The following is a 24,392-nucleotide window of genomic DNA, read 5'->3' on the forward strand; positions in this document are numbered from 1 at the left end:
TACCAAAACTTTCTATTATAACACCGTTATCTATGAATAAAAGTAAGTCTCAAAAGATATGAAAATGGGATCCCAAGATTTTCAATCCTTAAAACATGGTTAAGACAAAAAGAACAAGTACAAATCATAATCTAAATGTTTTGCGGAAACATGGGATATCAATTTACACTTAAATAATCAAAAGTGGGTTAAAAATATCAAGAAAAGCAAAACAGAGGAGTACGTCACGGCATGTTGAAACGCGCTGCTGCTTGTCCTTGTTGTGCCTTACATCACTGTGCATTGCACAAAATTTGATAACAAGAGTTATCATTTGACAACACAGGGGCTAACTTTAGACATGCCCCAATTCCCTATCCAAATTCCGATTGAGGTGGTCTAAATGTTTGTAGAAAGCTCATTCAAAGCTCTAGCTAATGGTACTAGTTTCAATTCAAATTTATATCTCCATCAAAAATTAGACACTCAAAATGCAATTTCACACATTCTTGCACTTTCAACAACAACTTTGGTGTTCAAAACCTTAACCAAGTGCCAAAAGCTTACAATCACCTACAGATCACATTCAATAGACTTTATAACACCTGTGTAATACACCACAACATCAAGGATACATAGATATCACATTTTCAACCATCAAATCCTTTGTGAACACTGTATTTTGTCCGAACATATTTTACAAAAATAAGTTTAACTAATATATATATATATATATATAAATACAAAAATAAAATTTAATCTTTCTTAAGATTATATTTTCAAAATAAAAAAATTTAACTAATAGGATTTAATATTATAATTAGGATTTTATTTCTTTTAGTTCACTAAAATAACTAAATATATATATGTATATATATAAATACAAAAATGAAATTTGATCCTTTTCAGGATTACATGTTTTTTTAAAAAAATATAGTAATCTAATAAAATTTTAAAAAAATATCTTGCTTAAATCTTGAAAAATCTCTCTCAAATTATTTCAACAATCAGAAAATTATGAGAATCAAATTTTTAAAAATTAAGTATTTTTAAATTCTTGTAGATCTGATTGTCTCCCTTATATGTACATATATAATAATAATAATAATAATAATAATAATAATTAAAAACTAAAAAAAAGAGTTAGGGCTTTTTAAAAAAATATGAACTAAGGGTTAAACGCTGGAAAATCCAGCGTTTAATTAACAGTTCGGTCCTTCATCCAGACGCATAGAAAACACTAGAGAAAGAAAAAAATAGAGATGAAAGCATGCACACGAAACACACAATAGAGAGACGCGGAGAGTAGCTGCAAAAGGCACTTTCCTCGGTACAAAAGACACACACTTACATGAAAGGCACAGAGAAAAGAAACCAAGAGTAGTAGACAGCAGACCTGAATGTTTAGCCACGCGTAAAGTGAAACGCAGAAGAAAAGAAAAACAGAGTAGAAATGCAGCCATGCAAAGACACAACTCACACAAATGCAGAGAAAGAGCACCACACTTTTCAGTCGAAAATGAGGAAGGCAGAAAAGAAGAGAAACATAGAGAGCTAATCTTTCAACCACACAACAAAGACGCACGAGCAGAAGAGAAACATAGAGAGCGAAGGACACAGAGGAAAACACAAAAATATATATATATAGAGAGAGAGAGAGTAGAGAGCAGGTGCATACAAAAAAAGTTAGCCACATAAAACCACAAGAAAAAACAGAGAGAGCAGCTTCACGTACACACACGTGCACAGCAAGAGGAAGAGGGAGCTTTAGCCATAAAACAGAGTAGTCATGCAAAGAGAAAAGAGGACGACGACGAGAGGCAGAGGAGGAGAAGTTTCTCTACGCAAAAAATGAAGGCTACGTCTTGCACGTAGGAAAGATCAGCACTTCGGTTCAAAAGTGGGTCTGGGGCGCTAACTGTGAGCTGAACATTCAAACTCCCCTTTCAATTATTGGTTCTCCATTCTCTTTCACTCCTACGCATTTTCTTTGTGTATGCTAGAGTTGTTTCCATCATTGCAAGAAGTTTGATTTGATGGTTCTTTCTCCCTTCTCTGCTCTACTATTGGTATGCTTTACTCATTTTTGTTTTGTCTCATCCCTATTCTAAATTCTTGCAATAGATATGTGTGTAGGTTTCTATCATGAAACTGAAGTATGATGGTAATTCCTTATATTTAAAATAAGGAGATTTGGAAGTTTTGAAAGTTTAAGTATTGATAAGGAATATTTAGGAAAATATTTGAAGAGGAAGTAACTTTGTATCATTGTGTTTTCTTTCTCTAAATTATGTTGCATATCTTAAATATACTCTAACACGTGTTTATTTGCTTTCACAAATAAGGTTGATTTAGTTGTAATACTTTTCATGATGTTTTCGATTCTAATATTTGAAAAATTATTGTTGAGCTAAGTGATAAGTTAGATTCAAGTTTGTCTTTTAGCATGAAGGAGTATTAATCAACCTAAGTTTGATTTCTATTTCTTTGTTTCTTAAAGTCATACACTATTTTGTGTTTAATTTTTATTTGAGATTAATTGAGTAATTGTTGAAGATAATTTTGATTTTAAATGACATCATTTTCATATGGAGATTTTAAATGTGTGGTTAAATGAACAAATTGTTCTTATTATTTCACAAATATAATCAATTAAAACATTTGAATGGTATCGTGAGAGATTTAAAGAATCTCCATAGATATTCAGCTTAATCTCCTCATTGTGAAGGATAATAAGTCCTCGCAGATGTTGTGGTTATTAATTTATATAATAAATAAATGGATATTATAAATAATAATATAATAAACACTTATTTTTTTAATTATAGTCCTCGTCAGCACATTAAATAAATTTTCAATATATAAAAAAATATTAAAATAAAAAATTGTGTAAATAATCTAAGATTGCATATTGTAAGGAAAATATAAAATTTTAAAAGGCATTAAGGTCATTTGAATGTCCATAAGTGACAATAAGTCTTCGTAGGCATATTAGAAACTTTTTCTTTTAAATTACTTTTCTATATTGACAAAGTAAATCTTTAAAATAAGAGAAAGAATAATAACTACAATATTTTCAAAATATAAAATGGGAGTAAGAAAGTGAAACTAAATTATCTTTGTAAATTAAAACACAGCACATCTTAAAAAATTGTTTTGTTTGCAATTGATAAGTTATTTTCATTTAAACTTCTCTTTTTATGGAAATTATAAATAAAGAAAATCATTGACACTAGTCTTTATCCCGAACTACATAGACTTTGATCCCCATTGCAGTGTACATAGGCCTTAGAGTCTGATTCTAAATCAAGTCCTCCCTCATAAATAAATAAATATTTCTCATTTAATTATTATCATCTTTTATACTAAACATTGAAATAAGAAAGGGATAATTAAAATAACTTTAAAGCCATATTAATTTAGCATAATAAATTTTAGGTAATTGTTTTTATGAACGGGTGTTGTGGGATGCCTAATACCTTTTCCACACTCAATCGACTTCCGAACTTATTTTTTGATTTCGCAGACTATTCTTATCTCCTTTAAACGGTTTTTCAAGATTTTCTTCAAAATTTTGGTGACAACTCCCATTTCTTTGGTCTTCTTTCCGAAGGCCAAAACCTCCACTCTCACGCGCCGTCCACGTCGCATTTTTTAGTGTGACATCTTTAATTTTAAAAACAGAAGGGGAAGACCAATTGCATTTCAATACTTAAGATAATCAAATATTTTCATTGCACAACCATTCACATAACTATGATCACACTTGCACCAGTATTTTGGCTCTATCTAAATCAACCCAGTCATAACACATGCAACTCAGGGCCCAAAATACTATCAAATCTCATGTAACGCAATGGTGCAAGTATAATAAAAAAAATACTCCTAGTTGGCAATATCAATAATTATGCCTTTAGAGCCTTTTCATTATCTTGTCCCGAGCTAATGCATATCAAATGTTAAGAGAGGAGTAAGTACAACTACTTAATAACCAAGGTACATCTATTCTATGCAAATGCGTGTCAATGAATATTAAAACTTATAAGAGATATGGATAAGCATACCATCCATAATATAGCTAAATGTAATTCATAAAACAATTATCACAAAACATCTTAAACTATCCTCTATTATCTTAGTCATTAGTCACCAAATTATCGACTAGGTGACATTTGCATTTGATAGGAGTACATGATTGTTAGAATTGTAACCCCATATGTGTTTCGATATTTATAATTGATGTGAATTTTGTTATATGTTGGCGCCCTGCCACATGGTTGTTAATATTATGGTCGTAGCAACTTTTGAAAAGCTAATAAACTTGTGAAAATAGTAAAATTTCTATTTGCATATATAATTAATTGTTATGCATTTGTATAGGTTAGATTGACTTTGGTTACTAAGTGGTTGTACTCACCTCTCTTTTTTTACTATTACAGAGACTAGCTCATCAAAACAAGATCAGGGAAAATGACCAAAGACATAGGATTTAGCTATGATCCTAATAGTACGCCTTGTAGTTATAATAATGTATATTGTGTTGATAATTTTTTAACTAGTTATCATGTGATTTATTTTGTCTACTTATACTAATTGTGAAATGATTTGAATGTGTATTTTGTGCCCTATATGTGATGAGGTTGTAAAGCATAAATAGGGCTAAAATACTAATAGAAGTAGGGAGATGTATAAATAAATGGGCATTATATATTATTTGATGGTTAAGAAGGATTTGGCTCCCCTTTATGTTTTCGTGATTAAGGGATTTAGCATTGAAAATATGATATATGTGTGAATGATTGACTATGGTGTGTTGTACGAGTTCGTTATAGTCCATTGAGTATAGTCTAAGGGTTAGTGTGAGTTCTTGGAACTTGAATTGTGTAATAGACACCTAAATTGTGTATTATTGCAAAAAGAAGTGAGTTTGAAAATGGGTTCCCAACTTTTGATTGAAAAACAATTTGATTACAAGATTGGTGCCATTGCTAGATCTTAAAGAAAGTTTTCTATAGACACCTAAATTACCTTAATTAGACATTGGATAGAGAAATAGGGCAGGTTGAAAGTTCTCCCTAGGAGATATCATTTGACAACAAGTTGCTATTAAGTTTGTGCAATGCGTTGCAACACATAACATAGAGGCAGATGATTCATGGTATGTCTACAACATGCCACAGCATACCTGTGTTATTTTGCTAAAATGATGTTTTCCTACTTTCTTTGAAAATGCTACAATACAAATTGGATTCCTATGCTCCAGTAAAGTTGTATGACTCTAATTTTTAAAAAATATAAGTGTATTGGAGTGTTTTGAATTGTGAAAACTTAAGATTCCATTCTTGTAAATTTATAAACTTAGTAATTCTTTTAGATTATTTCCACAATTACCTTAAATTTTAAAGTTAAATGCAGTTTAGAAAGGATGGCCTTACAGAAGCCTTACGGCCTTAAATGAAAATATGTTTTAATAAAAAAAGACACACTTGTCCTTGGACATTTTGTTGTCAATTATAGGACATTGTATTGAGAGTTTATGGACATTGTGTTGTGCATTCATGGACATTTGTTTTTCTTTCATTCTGTGCAACTTGTACATTTCAAGTTAAACCATTTCCATTTAACCTTACAAGACATTGTCTTGATAATTTATAGATATTGTGTTATGCATTCATGGACATTTGTTGTTCTTTCATCATATGCAACTTGTTCATTTCAAGTTAAACTACTTCTATTAGACCAATTGTACATTACAGGATATGTTGAGAATTTTAAATATTGTGTCGTGCATTCATGTAGAAGGAGGAAAAATGTAACATCCTCAATTTTGAATTGTGAATTTTAAGTGTTAAAAAGGATAAATTGGTAAAAATTTAAGTGATTAATAAATTAATGATATTTTTCAAATTTCTAATGAGGATATTAGACCTTTGGACAGCTTTAGAAATGAGTTAGGATGGAGTTCCAATCAATCGAGCTTGAAAGGGTGGCCTAAATGGCATATAGGCTTGCCATGCTATGGGCCACAGAGCACAACCAATTTTTGTATTAAATCAAACGCAAATTGCATCTAATCTTAAAGAGCAAGACAAGAGAAAATGAGAGAGGTGACAAGGGAGAGCTCTTAAGTAGCTAAGGCTTTACTTTTGGACCACATTGGAGGCAATCTACATTAGTTTAACACTTGGGTAAGCTTCCTATTCGTCCTCCCTCCTCCCTATGCGAATTTCTATTAATTTAGGTAGAATGAGTATTAATTTTGGTTTTCTCTTAGGTTTGGCCAAACCCATTGGCTTAGTTAAGGCCTTAGGGAATTAAATCAAGTTTTTAAACCTAATTTTAAGGATTTTGTAGTAATTTAAGATTTTTGGTTAGGGTTTGGACAAACCCTAGGTGAAAATTAGAGGATTGAGAGTAACGTGGGTGAAGACTTGATATTATCTAAGTGTTTAGGTGTTAAATGAAATTATTAGAGTGTATTGGTAGTGTTAATTTTACTAAAGAGAGAATTTGAGTATAGTAGGCACCCAAAATTAGGCAAAAAGGGGGTTGAATTAGGGTTATAATTGATTATTAGTGTTTAATAGATTAGATATTGCTCAGGCCCTGTTAAGCTAGCAAATTATTGTGGAGTAACCAAATTGCCAATGTACCCCTTTTTCTGTGACAAAAGGGTTTAAAGTAACTAGATAATCTAATCTTTTTACTTGTGTATTTGAGTGGTTATGGGTTTGTGAAAATATAGTTATATTCTATTATGAAAATTTTAAATTATTCTATTACTAAAATTTTAAATTATGCATGACTTGATGTTTTAGAAAACTCATGTGAAGTGGTATTGAACTAAAATATTATTCTAAGCATAAAACCCTTTTTATGTGTAATTGCATGACTATACAATTGAATAAGAATATGAAATGCTAATATGTATCGTATGACCATTTCCTGTGAATGATATGTATCGTTGATATTGTATGAGCATGATCATTGTGAGAGTGTAAGAGTTCACCCTAGAGTTGTCAGGAAATATTATATGAAATCCATATAGTACACTAGCACTGTGGAAGCTCTAGTGCTCAGTCTTTATTGTTTGGAAGTCATAATACTATCTTGGAGATAGGTTGGGCATATGACACCCCAAATATTTAAGAAAAGGGGCTGGAATCTATTATCCAAAATGGGTGAAGGTGCCTTTGGCCAAGTCTGCCTTCTATGATTGGTAAGCTTAGGCTGGTCCAATCACATAGACTCAGTCATATTTTGCTATTAGACCACATATTTGGTCGAAGGAAATAAGGAGGATATAAGGTGGAGAACGTTGATCATGCATTGAATGGATTGATATATGATAATCATATATTTGTATGCATCCGATAAATGTTTTTACTTTCTGCTTCATACACTCATGTTATTCTGATATATTTGTGAATAAATTAGATTATTTGATTACTGAATTATCGACTCACACTTATGGTTATATTTTACAGTTGAAGGTTCCAATAGGGGCAAAGGGAAGGAAGACACTACCAAGAACTAAGGAGCTTGGATTAGTATAGCTCTTTCCCTTTTGGCATGTGGTGTAACGAACTATTTATAAATTATGCCAACTTAGGATTATACATTGTTTGGGTACACTTGTATGAGAATTTGGTGTGTTAGCTATATCTCAGGCTAGGATAATGTATTGTGTTAAGAATTGTGGTGAGAGGCCAAAATACTAGTATAAGTGTCATTATTGTAGTATTTGTATGTGTTTGGATGACCATGGAATGTTTAAGATAGATTTTGTGAACACCCCTTCATTTATGTGAAATCAAGGTTTTAAAAGCCATATTGTGTTTGGAATGTGTTTGATGTGTTATAACTGTTCAATTAGATATATTGTGGCCCATTTGAGTTGATTCAAGTGGTCTTAAGGTTATTGGCACTTGGTTGGTAGGTTTGGACACCCTTAGCATTGTTTTGAAAAAGATAAGTTGTAATTTTGTGTTCGGATGTCCAAATTTAAAATGATAAAGAGTTTTGTTGTGAAACAGATGTCAATAGCTAGATGGCTCAAAAAATTACATGTGAATACTTGAATTGTTCAAATCGAACGTTGGATGGTGAAATGATGCACTCTAAAAGTTGGCCAGAGGTGCTGTCACGGTAGCAAAATTGTCACAACTGTAGTTATGCATTGCGACGTAGGGCATGTGTGCCGTGGCACACTACACAACGAGAGGGCTTCCCTCTCTATGCCATCAACCACAGCAGATGACGCATGCACTGTGGCGGACAGTGTACTTTGAGCAATGTCCAAATTGCCCTCTTAATGCTTGAATGTGATGATAATGATTTCCATGATTTCGTTAGTCTATTTTGTATGTTTTAAACTATGGTTTAAGCTCAAATATCATTTCAAAAAAGGGTTTCTGGTGATCTCAATTTGAAACTTAATTTTCTTAAACCTTTATATTATGATAACTTTATATAAGGAATTAATTAATTCTGGTTATTATAACGATATTGTGTGCCGTATTCTAGTAATGTTAAGGCAGACATTATAGCAAATGTGTCTTTTCTTGTTAAACATATTTTTACTTAAAATCCTTAGGCCTGCAAAGAGGTTTTAGATTGTATTGAGTTCTAAATGCACATTTATATGCTCTAAGGCCTAAGTGAGATTCTCTCTTTCCTTTTTGCTCTTTTGTCTTTATCTGTTTATCACAAAAGTCCTAAAATACACCTGATGACCTGATTGAAGAATGGATATACTGTATACACATGATTATTCCTCCAAGATTTAAAGTATATATAAATTGTTTCAAACACAAAAATAGTTATCTTTTACACAAACAACAAAATAAAAATACTTATTTTTCCCCATTTTTTGTCAATTTAATTTCTCCATTTTTCATTTGTTCCAAAACAAAAAAATACCCTTATATACAATAGAAGTTCCTATGTTATCTCTATCAACTGTTCCTTTTTCCAGCTAAAATCCGTCATTGTTAAAATAAAGATCACATCATCCAAGAAGTCAAATTGCATAGAGAATTTAATGGACAGCAAGCGCTACTTGCCAATAACATCATTTTAAGTGTTCACTGACACTGTAACTTGTCTTTACATAAAAGGTCTATGGTTCTTGTAGCATATTATCTCTATATGATGTGTCCTTTTTCAGCTTCAACTCAGAATTATTAGAAACGATAATGTTGATTTTATTTAGTAAAATCGATAGGTCAAACTTTATTAAGGTGTAGGCTTCATTTTCCAAATGTGGTAACTAGGTTTAAACCCAATAGTTTGTTGCAGTTCATTAGAGGAAGTGAATTAATTTTCTATCCAATAAATGATGATGCAAATTACCTTTGCAAAATATCAAAATGGTGACTCCCCATTAAAAATACTCCCTCTGGTTTCATCTATGAGTCACATTCTAGAAAATTCATTTAGTCTCATTTATAAGTCATGATATAACTTTTTAGGTAATATTTAAAAGATATTTTTAAAATTATCATTCATGAGAGAGAAAAAGCAATATGACATTACTTTTTAAATTTGTTATATAAGGGCATATTTAAAATTATATACATTTTTATTCCTTATACTTTTTTTACATTAGTATTGATAGAAATGATAAAAATGATTTATAAAGAAGACCGGAGGAGTACATGCTGTGCTCCATATATCTATGGCAAGGGAGTACTGCACGAGAAACTATTTTTTGAAAATCGCAAAAACATAAAAAAAGCAGACAAAAGGAACAGAAAAATCCGTATGTCTATTTTTATGGAGCCAAAACTGAAATACATGCCACAACACATTCGAGGAACATCAAAATGGTGAGTCCCATGTTGACTTAAAAAAAGTATTGCAAATATTATTGTTAATTTTGTCAATATATATATATATATATTTGTTAAGTCAGGCATGGCAAAGAAGCACAAACTCTCAATCCTTAACAGAAGTTAATGCTATTCTTAAATTAAAAAAGAAACATGAGTACAATTTTGTAAAGTTCACGAAGCTAATAACATCTGCCACAACATAAAATTTTTACACAATTGAAGAAACATCTTCACACTTTATTAAACAGATAATTTTGTGTAAAAATAAATTCTTGTACCTGTGAGATGTTCCAGGGGATTGCTTTCGTTCATTTTAATGATCTCACTTACTGGAAGGAAAGAGATAAGGAAACACATTAGCAAGAGGTATGATTTTCTTTTTCAACTTTGGCTCTAATCTGATAAAATAACATTCCTCAATAATATGCGTAGAGAAAAATAGAATAAAAAGAGCAAGGTAGTGTGCAAATTACATTTTCCATTACATAATGACAGTTTTCATGTGGAAAATCTCTTCCAACCATATTTAATTAGAAAAATTACATTAAAGTCCCACACAAGAAAATTAATTATTGTAAGGTCTATTAATAACTGAAATAAATTGTATTAACAATACAACCAGCTATCAATGCAGCTTAGTTTAATTGTCAATGGACCTTGTAATAATTAATTTTTTTTTTCGTGTGAGACCTTCTTGTAATTTTCCCTGTTTAATTTCTTCAAAATCTTTAATGTTGTATCTCTGTACATAGCAAGCTAAAAAGAATTTCTAACAGTACTGTATAATTAAGTGCCTAATCAATAATCACACACATGCAAAAAGAACCTGAAAAGAGTAATATCTCTCCACACTATATTTTAGTGTGTGCGAGTATTATTGAAGCTTATTTAACAACACATTTCATATTGTTGACCAACATACTCTTTCTAATCTTATTTATCAGTCACTTTCAGTAGTTTTCTTGAAACTAAAAAAAACCTTAAACTTTGTTAACTATGTTTAAAAATTCAATATGTTTTCAACTTTATCCCTATTAAATATACCTACTTTAAAAATAAAATAACCTAACATTTAATAAACTTCCCAACTTTGATGGGGCCAAAATGATAAAAATAAATATAATAATGATTGAGGTGTCTTATAAATACGACCAAAATAAACACACACCGTCTCTCAGTGCCTTATAAAGAAGACCAAAGGAGTATATAAAAATTATATCTACATGTATTAAATTATTTGCTCTAGAGCTTGCAAAGCTAGAAAACATTATTGTTGTATCATCTTCATTCCAAATATATTATAAAACTTGCAAAGTCGAGAAACATCAAATTAAAAATATCTTACAAATATTATTGTGCTAAAGAACCAAGGAGCTATTATTGCTAGAATAAGTGAAAAGGAAGGAAGAAGAGAAACTAAAAAGGCAATGAAAATGAGGTCCTAATGATAATGATTGTCCATTAACAAATCAAAACAAAAGGCAAAATCCATCAGAAACTAAAAATACTGATGAAGATAGATATGTTTGGACACTTCTAAAAATACATGAAAGACAGCCAGAAAACCTGTTTGATCTTCTACCCGAATACAAAACCCAAAGGCAGTTGAAAGGAACACTGAACATTCAAAAAAGGGATGTTTAACTCTTCAAAATTTTGTTTTTTTGCAAAAAAAAATCTCTTCAAAATTTTTATTCATGTTCTAGTTCTCTTTTTTCCTTACCTAGTAGCTAAAATGGTAAAAAAAAAAAAAAACAAGAAGAAGAAGAAGACTTTGAAGAAGAAACAGGGAAAAGAATTGATGCAAAATCGGGGGGGAAACAAAGACAAAAGCAAAAGACAAAGGAAATAAAAGGAGCCAAGCAATGCAGCATTTTATTTTGGAGCCAACAAATTTAGCATGAAAGGTGGAAGAAAATTTCTAGAACCCTCTGTAATTTGTCAATCACATGGCGTGTGCAAGTTCGGTTGCTCTTCTTCTTCTTTTTTCTTCTTTTTTTCTTCTTCTCTGTAGAGCACGTAGAATACAGCCAACAAAATTAATTCAGATAACCCTTCTACTGCCCAGAAATTTTCCAAGCCTAAAAATTGATACCAACAAATTTAACACGGAATATAAATTGATTCAGTGATACTTACTTTCTTGATGAATGGACCATAGGTTTCAGCCCTATGGTCATTTATATAAAGCATCAGCCCCTATGGTCATTGTTCAAATGTCACCTTCTTATTCTCACATGAGACTTCCGGCCGACGACTCAGGTAGGTTTCAGCCCTCTGCTTCTGCTTTTCTCTCCGACTATGGCTTCACGTCTGCATCTTCATCTTCTTCTAAGTCCGCTACTTCTGCAGCTCAAGTCCTGGTGTCTTCTGGGGTTCAGTCTCCACAGCGTCGTTGGCTCCTTTGTGGGATTGGGTAAACAGCAAAAGCCATTACGTAAACTATGAAGCGAAGAAGAAATTAACACAAACAAAAACAAAGAACAAAAAACAAAAAGATTAGCACAAACAAACAAAAACCAAACTCAAATCAAATCAAAACAACCTTAGTTCATAAGCTCAGAGAGAACAAAATTTGCGACACAAAGAAAAACAGCGACAATGAGAAAGGGAGTCAAAGAAACGCACATCGGATGAAGTCAATAGCATCTTTCGATTTGAATCGTGACGTAGACCTGAGTGACGCTAGTAGTTGCTCACAAGGTTTGAACTTTTTGGACATATACCACCTAATACCAAACAGAAAAACTCACAGGGATGAAGAAGACTGCCAAGAAGAAGAAGAGAAGCAAAGAAAGAAAGGAGATGCCTCGGGAAAGGAAAACAAGAAGGAGGTGGAGAATGCAGCCACGAGGAAGAGAGACCTTCTTTATTCTCGCATGGACTCCTACTGCCTTGTGCTTATATTGTTAGCCCACCGAACCCATTTGATCGAGAAAATTACAAGAAAGGTAGAATCGCTGAGAGTTATTGATTGATGGGAGGGGAAAAACAAAACAGGTAAATACTGCTGATGTTAATCTATTGTTATTAAAGAATAAAATATATATTTAATCCTTTAATTTTATCTAATATTTTATTTTAGTCCTCTAATTTTATAAAATATCTTTTTCATCTTTTAATTTTAATATTGTTAGTTTTATCCTACTAAATTTTTACAATAAATTTTTAAATATTGACAAAACATTCTCAAATATTGACATATTAAGTTTATTTTTTTAAAATAACAATGATTAATATAAAAAAATAATTATTTAAAACTAATAATATTAAGGTTAAAAGACTAAAAAAATACTTAATAAAATTAAAAGGACCAAAATTAAAACCTTACATAAAGTTAAAGGATTAAAAATATATTTTAGCCTTTATTAAAATAAGATATTATATGATAAAGATTTAAAATTTAAAATTAGGGGAATGATAATAAATTCTTCTAAAATAGAAAATAATCATTTTCTCTTCCATAATGTGACAATCACAATGAAGTTTTAAGAGATTTCTTTAAAATTAAATTTTTATGTAAAATTACTTTAATATCTCTCTACCACTAATTTATATAATTCACAAATTTAGTATAAGTATTTGTAAGTTCGGTTTCATCGATGACAAAAGCAATTTAAAAAAAAACAACTTTCTAAATCATAAAACGGTACTATAATAATTTCATATAAAATTTAATCTCAAAGAAAATCATTGAGATCTCAATGTGATTATCACATTTTATGGGATCAAATTATCATTTCCTTATTTAAAAAGGATTTGTCTATCATTCTCCCTTTAAAATTTAAAATCGTATATACAAGCCTTCAACCATTAAAGTCCTACCCTAATATTATAAAAAAAATAAGGATTAAAATATAAATCTATCTTAAATATTTTAAAAAAAGCACAATTAATATTTTAATATTTTATAAGGCATAATATCGTCCCTACATTCTTAAAAATAGCACAATGTGACCCTCCGTCAGTAGTAATTTTACCGTTACATGTACATTGGAATATGGGTCCCACATAAAGCGCCACGCATGCCGAAATTTTTTGACCAATATCCCACGTCTCAAGCTCATCTCAAACCCCCCTCTCCCTCTCATCGTCAGAAAACAAAGCTTTATCCATCTTCACTCCAAATGCTATCCTCTCATAGCCAGCTTGTCATGAGCAATAATACAGACATTTTAAATTTTGATATTTCATTCTTAAGATATCGATTCCTTATGAGTATAGATTTGACCTAATCCCTTCTTCATGACCTTATAGTTAAACCCCTCCGATCCACCACCCTTCTTTCAACCCTCAAAGTCGAATCTCTTGAAGATTCTGTCTCTCAAATTCAATAAATGACATGTCATTGAAGTCTTGCCCTTCCAGATTAACGGACTTATGTCAAAGCTCCTCCACCTGTCTCTCTCCGTCTCTCCAATGCAATCCGTCTCCAAAATGACGCTGTCTCAAAGTTCTGGGTTGATTCAAGGGTACAATTCCAACATAATTAAGTTATTGTTTGATTTAGTATCATCAAATCACTATAAAAAAAAAGTGACTTTTAGTGAGACTTTAGATTTGCCACTGAAAATGAACAATTTGCAACGATAATAAAAATTACTACTAAAAGTTTGACTTTCTACAGCGATATTTGAAGTTGCCACTAAAAGGGTAACTTTCTGCGACAACAATATATAATCAATGTTGATTGTCAGACTTTTAGTAACGACAAGTGTATGTCACTGCCAAAGATCTAAGTTTCAATGACGACATATAAGTCGCCACTAAAAGTTACAATTAGTGACAACTTTTTAGAATCACAGTAGAAAGTGAGACTTAAGAGTTGCCACTGAAAATTTAATTTTGTATTATCATCATACTTTTTATTTTTTATTTAATCTAATATTTAACATTTTAAGACATTAATTTTATTGTATTACTATAATTTTATAATGAATATATAAAATAACATAATGAGTTTATCATCATAAGTTGTATAAGTTATGATCATGCATAATATAAAGAGTAGATAATAACAATGCATGACAAAATGTGAGAGAGAAAACAATAGAGGAGAATTTCTTATTCACTTGTGTGTGTGTACTTTGAATATGACCCCTATGTATAGGCCTTCAAGTCTTCAACCATTAAAGTCTTACTCTAATGTTACAAAAAAATAAAAAAGGTACTCCCTCCATTTTTATCTATAGAAGAAACTATCACTTTTAGCTTATTTTTTTATATAAACAAAATCATATTTTTCAATAAACATTTATTGAAAACTTCTTAAATTATCTTTCACAATTTTATCATTCATAGTTATAAGAAACAATTAATGAATGTTTGATTAACACAATTAATGAAGAGTATTGCAATATAATTATTTTATTTTCAAACACAATGTAGTTAATCGATTTTCTTAAACTGTGTAATACAATTTTTTTCCCAACAAAAAAAATGAAAGGAGCATATAACGGTACATTATATAACTTTTAAAAGTTATAAGATATTAATTATAAGAAACTCTTTCCAAATCATTCATTAGGACATAACTCTTAGGAAGGTTGTTGGTTCAAGACATTAAGGATAAAAAAAATCATAAGATATTTAAATTATGAACATCTATAATATAATATTTATAATAAGCAACTTGTAATTTATTATTTCATTCTAATCATTTTCTCAAAAATCTAGTCATTCCTTAAAAAAACTTAACAAGAGCATAATGTCATTTTAAAAAAAAAACACAAAAAAAAAAAAACACACAAAAATGTCAGTGTCCACGGACCGAAAAATAACCCTCACAGTTTACAAAACTTGATTGTCATTTGAATATCTCAGGAATATTTTTTGTCATTTCCTCTTATCTTTCTTTACATTGTAATTTTTAAAATACCACGTCAACATTTAATAAATAAGTATAGAAATTTTTTTAAAAATAAAGAAAAGTCAACAATAATTATTTATGACGTATAAACATTGTCAACTTGGCCTGGAAAAAGCAGAAAAAGCTAGACCCTCGGTTAAATCAAAATTTAAATTCCCAAAAAAAAATGCCTATATTTATTATTTGACCATGTGCCAGCCATCTTTTAATAGGAATATACGTGAGCATAATTAAAAAAAATACAACAAATATTTTCCCTCGCTTTTTTACCCTATTCCAGTACTAAAGCAGCCAAAATTTTGACCAAAAGAACAAGAAACCAGAGTGCCAGTGACAGGTGACACGCAGCGAGTTTGAGGGTACAAAATGAAAAATCATATACAAAAATCACCGTAGAAAAGGTTTCCATAGATTTACATACAATCAACCTCCAAACAAACAAATGATCAAGACCAACAGTATCCTACAATTAATCATATAAAAAACAAAATCACTAAACAATTACTAAAGTAAGAATATAAAATAATGTAATGAATCTCTATTAAGCTATAATACAAGGAGATTAAAGATAAAGGGCACCAAGCTCATCGTGCCCATGAAACAGAATCAATTTCATCTCTCGCTGCTTTGTACAGTTCAAGCCTTTTGAAACATTGTTGTCTCCTCTCCATTAATGCAGGGTCTTCATCTAACAATTCTAATAGCTGCTTACCCTGAAAATACATCCCATTGATTAGTATGGTTTGGCTTGGTTCGGTTTGTCATTCAGGAGAGAAGGGGAAAAAACAGTATGGAAATTCACCTTGGTTCAGCCAGAACCAATATTGCACAGAAGACAGCCAAAAAAACAAAGCCAATCTCATACTTGGGATTCAATCCCCAAGAATATGTAAAGAAAGGAAAAAAAATGTACTTCGTAATTTTCTGCTCTTGCACAACTGGCTCAACCCTTACTAGAAATTTCCCACTGGTTCAGTTGTGTCTCAGTTACCAATAATGTCAAACCACACACAATATTGACAGATAGGCAAATAAATAGGAGGGAAGGTGGGGGAGAGAGAGGGAGAGATTACCTCTTTCTTCCCTATTTGCACATAGAAATGGTTTAGCAACGAATGCTTTGCTTCTCTGACCTGACAATAAACAACAGCCTTAGGAATGGTGTTCCTGAGAGTATCTGCCACCAAACCTATGTAGGATGACACGTTTGAAGCAATCCTCCTGAAGTGGCCCTCTGAATAACGATCCACAGTTGGTGGAGGAGCAGTATTTCCATTTCCAATTTTCTCAATATCTTGTGGAAGTCTCCGGAAGAAATCTACAGTAAGGTAAGAAGCTTCCATGTCAACAAGCCGAATAGTACACTTCTTACTCTCTTCACGGAACCTTTCTAACGCCTCATTTGCAGCTGCAGCTATTTCAGCTTGGAGAGTTGGAAAACGCTTCAGTTCCTGTTTTAAATTATCCCAAGAGTACTAGTATTATTATAGATTGTTTTAGCTTGGCGAAAAAAGTAATACCTAATATTTACCTGGGTTTCAGCCATTGATTTTCTCACAAGTTCTTTCAAGACAAAGTGAACCTGCATCAAAAATATAGGGAGAAAGCATCAGTCTTTTATTGATGGCCACGAGACAAAAATTACAACCAGGACTGCTTACAGCATCAACTGAAGCTTCAGCCGGGCCTCTAAAGTAATTAAGAGACCCCTCAATCAAACGCCGATAACCTTGCTCCGGGGCAATTAAGTGAGGCTGATAACCATCAGCCTCTGATACCACTCTCCTTACATTCTGAATAGAAAGATGCCGGTCAAATGGGAGCTTCCGTAAAGCAGCAGGCACCTGATTGTCAAAGACATTATATATCCTATCTCCTCCTGGTCGCCTAAGATGATTAAAGGAGAAGCACATTAAGTAACCAAGGAGACTGATTGACTTCAAAATAATCATTTCAAAATGAATAAAGTACACTACTAATTCACATAGTCGTGTATAGCTGTATAGAGTGGTTTTCTAGAATAGAACAAGTTCAATGCTAGCATGCTTATCCCTCAACTAACATGCTCAAATGAATTTACTTATTAGACGGATAAAAAGCAGCGGTAGAAATAGTTAAATTACAGCCTTAAAATAGAATCCCAAAAAATCAAACAATATTTAGTAAGCAATATCCAAGTAGAAGTGTAAAAGAAAACAAAGTTCATATATTACCCGCCGTCTAAATGCTCCTTGAATATCCGATCAAATGCTCGGCAAAGTTCCAGTATGGTGTATAATTGAGCCTAAAACAAAAGTTGTGCTTCAATAATAATTCAAAGGAAAATACATTTTTAAAAAGGAATTGTATACTTTTCAATCATAACAAAAGGAAACTGCTCACCCCAGCATCAGAAGCAATAGGTCTCCCAAGATGATCCATCTCTGATTCAAGTTCGTCAATGGTTTTGTTTATCAAAGATGTTATACTAGGTATCCGTGCCCTGATTACTGACTCCAAGTGCTACAAAGAAGCTCATAATTAAAATAATACTCTTTTTAAAGAAAAGAAAAGGATATTTTCTGCAAAGGCCAACCTGTGATAGAAGTTTTGCAAGGTACTCTGAACCCATTTTATTGGCTAAGTGCCCATAGTCAGCACTGGTGGCAAAGTACTCACGCTCCTTGCGTCTAGCCACAATCATATCAACATTTTTATTGATATCAGCTTGGGATCGATTCACAATACCAACCCAAGGATGCTGCAAGCGGTAAGATCTTCCTTCTAGGACCTTGAAGAAATAAATGCAATATAGGACTAAGCAACTATACGATGAGAGGCATGCTTCTAACTAAAACATGTACAGGATATAAATCATTAAGGGAAGAAAACGTTAAGAGAGAAGAGAGAGATTACTTCCAATGCATTGGTTCCTTTATCCATTAGGTCCAATTTTGTCAACACCCCAAATGTACGTTCACCTAGCAAAGTACAATAAAGTTCTCAGTGACAGACAGCGACACAAGCAAAGGCCATATGTGAACAAGAGAAGGAAAAATACCTGTGGGATCCACTTCCCTGGAAAGTTTAATAGCATCAGACGTTGCTATGTCTTGGTTGGCTGGAGATATTGCTAGTATAATGCAATTAGGCTGCAAAAAGAATAAAACTATCACGCTAATGTGCAAAGTTGCAAACCAAGAGTAACACTAGCAAACCAATTTATTATTTAAAATGGTCGAACAAGGTAAACAAGTAGTACACACCAAGCAGAGAAACATAAAGGGATGTTGTATTATAATTGATAGCATACAATGTTAACCCCAACTGCGGGTGCAAGCCCAACTTAAGAAGTAAAAACAATCAAAACATCACAGAATCATCAATAAACTTCTCCCAAGTCTTTTGAACGAAAGCAGATATTAAAATAAGAAGTATACTGTTATTTCCCAATTAATTAATTTACATACATTAGCCGTTCATGTTAACTCTTAAAACACATTATTCCTTGTCTAATTGCCTAAAAAAACATAACTGGAATAGGCCGAATGTAGAAGATCCTTGCATTCAAATTTCTATAATTTATTTGATATGAATGAGGCAAAGAGAATGCAACTACAGTGTCGTTATCAGATAGGTCACTAATGTTCACAGCACAAGGATATTGTCCTTTTACCTTCTCAACATAAGATCGAACCATCATTTCAATGTCTTGAACAATAGTCTCAGGCTGTCCTTCTGAAAATAACAAATGTAACTGCTAAATACAAGATAACGAATATCTTTCATCCTAACAATTAATGTATGTTCAGAAATTAAATTCATAACATACCTATAGCAACTTTGGTCAAACCCGGTAAATCAATCAAGGTTAGGTTGACAACTGTTCAAATAAATAGGAGAAAGACAAAAAATTAGAAGTTTGCGCTAAAATTTATGCATATAAAAATAAAAAACATAGAAAGACTACTTTTATTTTAAGCCATAAAATATACTTGAGAGACTATAAATTGCTACATGCTTAGATAATTAGATAATTATTAAAAGGAAAAAAGTGTAAATAAGAAAATTAAGTTATTAATTATAAACAAAATAAAACCACAGACAACTGTCATTCTTATAACCTAATATACAGCAAATTTATAGGGGGCAAAATTCCTAGTCATGAGTTCAACTGCAAAGAAGTTAAATGGTGCACCAACTTAAAAAAATAAGGGAGCACACACTAGAGGTGCCAATGCTTTTTGATGGAAAATGAAACAAAGCACTTGTGAACTAGCATTTGCGGAAGCCTGCAAAGGCTTCTCTAGGATAATAGGTAAGAGAACAGAAGAAGGAAAGAAAGCAAACATCAAGGAACATTTGGAAAACTATTATTAGAAACCCTGCAAAGGCTTAATTCTGAGATCAGTAACAACACTGGGCATTATGCATTCAGAATAAGCACTATATTCGTTGATTTTTAGTTAGGAGGTTCTGAGTAGGATTCTAAACTGGCAATCAGTTCCAGTCACTCTTGTAATTGGTAACTCAAAACAGAAGGTACCATCCTTTTCTCCCCCTGGTTTGATTGAGGGTCAGCAAACACCTCACATGAGTATGGATTCAAAAATTATGGACTGGTGAAATTTGTTAATTGAGGCTTTCCCATATTATTTTGTATTAATTCTCTGCATTATTCCCCAATCCACAGGTTTTACAATTTTGACGGATTTTGCATGTTTTAGGAATCATAATTATAGGAAAATTCAGATTTTTATATTGCTTTTATTCTGCTCACTTTACTTCCGGGTCTTCTAGTAATGCCTTTCATTATTCGCAGAACTAATTAATTTTAATTAATACCAATGATTTGTCATCAGTAATGAATGCAGGAACCCATAATGCATTAGCTCCTTCTGAGCAACAAATGTCTCATATAAGCTTTTAAAGTAGGTGTTTCCATGTCAGGTGGCTAGAATCATGTGGAGAAGGCTCTTGGGAATTTTCTAAAAACCTAGGGCTTCTATGGGCAGATTAGGAGGATTTCTTTCAACATATTGCACATCGTCTAGGCAGAGGAAAGCAGGACAAATGATGTCTTAAGATGGAATGAAATGTAACGATTTTTTCCGATGCAACTTTGCATAATGCAAATGCAGGCTTCCATATGAAGTTCAGCCAACAGTTGCTTTAAGGACCTTCTATCTTAGACTTGGCAAGAAGATACGTCACATACTGTACTGAGAAGTTTGTTTAACTATTCTTGCTCGGTTCAATTTTGGTCTGGTATCATGTTCTGTATTCTCATATCAATCCACTCAATAATCATTTTCCTAGGGCCAAAAATTTATTTTAAAAAGAAAAAAGAAAGAACATGCATACATAAATATATAAAATGGTGATAGGGCTCTCTTTCTAAACTACCACAACATTGGACACATCAGATAACAGCCAGCTGTCTACAAGAAAATTTGAGACAATGAAATTTGAAGCTCACCATTTGGAGAATAGATGCTAAGATGAATTGGAATAGGAGATATTTGTTTGTTCTTTCCTGTGACTCTATCAGTTTCATCTTGAATTTCCTGGCGAACCAGGGCTGCACCAGATCATAAAATATACACCAGTGTCAGCACCATTTGTATCTTCAACAACGAGAAAATATGAAAATCAATTGCACAAAAGCTATTGTGACACTGCTCCTACAAGTTGAGTAGTGAGCACCAATGTGATGACATGATGAATTTAAGCTAACAAATGATGAGTTAATATATAATGACTAAATCTCATACAATTCATCAACCAACCAATCAATCAACATCAAATAAAAATCAATAGAGAGCCACACTATTCAAAAGCTATGAACCATGCAACTTCTCTCAACCTCCATGCAACCTTTTTATTTGTTCAATCTTTCTCTACACATTTCATGAGTATAATATTTGAAAAACTTCAAAGCCAATATTTCTAATGTGAATCGCATGGAAAAATATAGTTACAAGGGAAAAAATGAAACTCCAGTAACTAACGTTGGCAGAGCCAAAACATGCACATATGTGCCCGATGCACAAGCATAAAAATTTACAACCAACTTAAATGGACATGCAACTTCATCAGAACCAGAAAGAGGAAGATAATGCAGGTGTATAACTCATTAAAAAACTCGAGGGTGAAGCAAGGCAAGGATAGGCTTCATATTAGAAATCTCATAGCCCAGAGCATACATTTTTTTGTTTTTTTTTTGTTTTTTTGTTTTGTTTTGAAGGGAGCTCCTTACAAGCAATAATCAAATTATAGAATGCTTCTCGTCCCTAAGTTGCTGTTAATCTGGACAAAAAATTTAAAATAAAATTAACCAGTTTAGTAAATGAATTTATTGGGAAAATTTTGAACCAGCGTACTTGGTCAACCACACAGAACCAACCTGTATAAGCTCCCACAAATTTTTTATTATAAAATAAAATGCAATATGTCACATGACAGAAAGGACAGGTTCACAAACAAAGTTGCTTAGTGAATTTATGAGCCAGCCTAAAAGTGTGATGGACATCCCCAACTCAATTTTATCACAAAGTTCAATTTCATAAAAGCATGGGTAACATAATCATAAACATAAGAAAGTTAAGGGGCATTATGTATAGCAATGTGGTTGATAGTTAAGTATACAAATATTCGTAGTACTAACTATAACATTTTCTTACAGAAGAGATGAAATATAATCAAATCTATCGTCTGCAGAACAGGAAATGCAAACAGGGTTATAACTCTGTTATAAGAAAACTAAAACAGAGAAGGGGGAAAAGGCCCCCTCTATAAGTAATGAATATGCATGCGCATTACAATATAGGATTATATTAAACTTAAATCAAAGCAACACAGCATCAAAAGGGGTGAAATCAGCTCGATGATTATCATGAATGCAAAAGCGAGAAGAACAATGGATGAAGAACACGTACAGAAGTCGGTGAACTTTCTCCTAGGCAAGTGAAGGAATTCGGCATATTCTTGCGATCCTTCATCCGTTTTATGAAGCTGCAGCACCAAAGGACGTCTAGTCACAATCCCTACAGTTCACACAAGAACATCGTAAGGCAAGAAAGGAACCTCCATCGAATTGAGAAGAAATAAGTACTTAGTAAACCACAGTAGAATTAAGAAATGAAAAAGAAGAGAGAGGGAAAACCAAACCTGACCCTCTGGGAAGAAAGTCACGACCAACAATACTCTCCAAAACGGAAGACTTCCCGGAACTCTGTTCCACGTTTCGCAGAAACAAAACAGAAAAAGGAAAATTAAGAACCGAGACAACAAAAATTGGGGGCGGGGGACAACAGAATTGAAAACGACACGACTTTGATCATCTAATTTCTTTCTCCAACCCAAATTTTCACATCATAACCTCCAACTGGTGAAAAAAATACTTGAACGACGGTAGGATATGATATTAACAGACCTGACCACCGACGACAGCAACGGAAGGAAGGGCTTCCCAGAGAGAAGAAAACGCGTTGTCACCACCTCCATAGTCACCGAGAACAGTACAAGCCCTCTGGATACGGTTCACCAACCCAATCAAGCTCTCCATGGTCGTCATCTTGAACGTTCTAGCTAGCTCAAGCTCTCTCTGGGGCCTCAGAAAACCTAAGCTTCCGGGACCAGCTCAAAGGGGGAAGAAGAAGAACCAAAAGAAGAATTATATCCTCAAACCGTCAAACGAACGCTAATTCTCGAGAAAAAGAATATACGACTTCAAAATTACCGAAGAGGAAAAATCTGCCGTTGCGAGAGAGAGACAGAGAGTGCGTGTGGGGGAGCGCACCGTTGTTGTGATGGGTATTGGTTTGGCTTTTGGCTTACCTTTTTGATTTGTAGTCGTAGATACGAGGAAAGTTGCTTCGAAATTTCAAATTTTGAAATTCGAAGAAGTGGTGTCTGTCATTAGCAATCGCCTCGCGTCAGTGGGACCACAAGTCCATGATATAATAATATTTCTGGCGGCTCTGATTCTGACTGTAGAATACTGGTCGGCGAGAAGATATGAAACCGCCCGTTAAGAAGACGCTGTTCTACACCATGAGCCAAATCCACGCATTCCTATCTTAGGTTATTCTGGGTTAAATTCATCAGTTAATCTCCATAATTTGTAGTCAATTTTAAGTCAGTCCCTTTCTTTTGTACTTTAGGTTATAATCAATTTACAAAAATACCCCTACAATGCACACGTGGCATTAATGATGCTAATGCTTATGTGGCAAACATGTGGAAGCTAAGATAGCATAATTACGTCGACTCATAATCACCTCTTAAAAACTTACCTTGTTCATGTTGCAGACCATTTAATTAAAGTTAATAAATAAATGATTTTTAGGTAGTTTAAAAATTTATAAAAAAATTATTAAAAACATTAATCTTTTAATCCTCCAACTTTTAACTCACTTGTAACTCAATCCCTCAACTATGACTCGTTGCAACTCAATCCTTTGACTTTTGATTCACCTATAACTCGATCCTTATTTTTTAATTTTTTTAAAAATTTCTTATCAAATAAGAGGGATAAAAAAATGCTCATATATTATTTTAAAATATTCTCCTCTTGTTCATTGATGTGAGATATAAGCTAATATGAAAAAAATTAATAAAAGTTAAGGGACTAATTTGTAAGTGATTCAAAAGTTGAGAGACTGAATCAAAGGCGTGTCATAGTTGAAAGATTGAGTCACAACGAGTCATAATGAGGGACTGAGTTG

At 32.5% G+C, this 24,392-nt stretch overlaps 1 protein-coding gene across 1 annotated transcript; it reads right to left on the reverse strand.

Annotated features, from left to right (window-relative positions):
• Positions 1-16,036: 16,036 nt before the first annotated feature.
• LOC129287571 (phragmoplastin DRP1E) lies at positions 16,037-23,477 on the reverse strand. The gene is made up of 15 exons (XM_054923776.1): positions 23,099-23,477; positions 22,834-22,897; positions 22,602-22,709; positions 21,143-21,244; positions 19,496-19,546; positions 19,340-19,401; positions 18,725-18,815; positions 18,580-18,644; positions 18,260-18,454; positions 18,067-18,186; positions 17,898-17,968; positions 17,346-17,571; positions 17,216-17,266; positions 16,758-17,135; positions 16,037-16,397 (listed from the first exon to the last, which is right to left on the reverse strand). The coding sequence occupies exons 1-15, from the start codon at positions 23,237-23,239 to the stop codon at positions 16,269-16,271; spliced, it is 1,854 nt and encodes a 617-aa protein (XP_054779751.1). The 5' UTR covers positions 23,240-23,477; the 3' UTR covers positions 16,037-16,268.
• Positions 23,478-24,392: the final 915 nt, after the last annotated feature.

The sequence above is a fragment of the Prosopis cineraria genome, unplaced genomic scaffold (genome assembly GCF_029017545.1).
Source record: "Prosopis cineraria cultivar Desert tree isolate PC_DT_omini unplaced genomic scaffold, ASM2901754v1 PC12, whole genome shotgun sequence".
NCBI classification, from domain to species: domain Eukaryota; kingdom Viridiplantae; phylum Streptophyta; class Magnoliopsida; order Fabales; family Fabaceae; genus Prosopis; species Prosopis cineraria.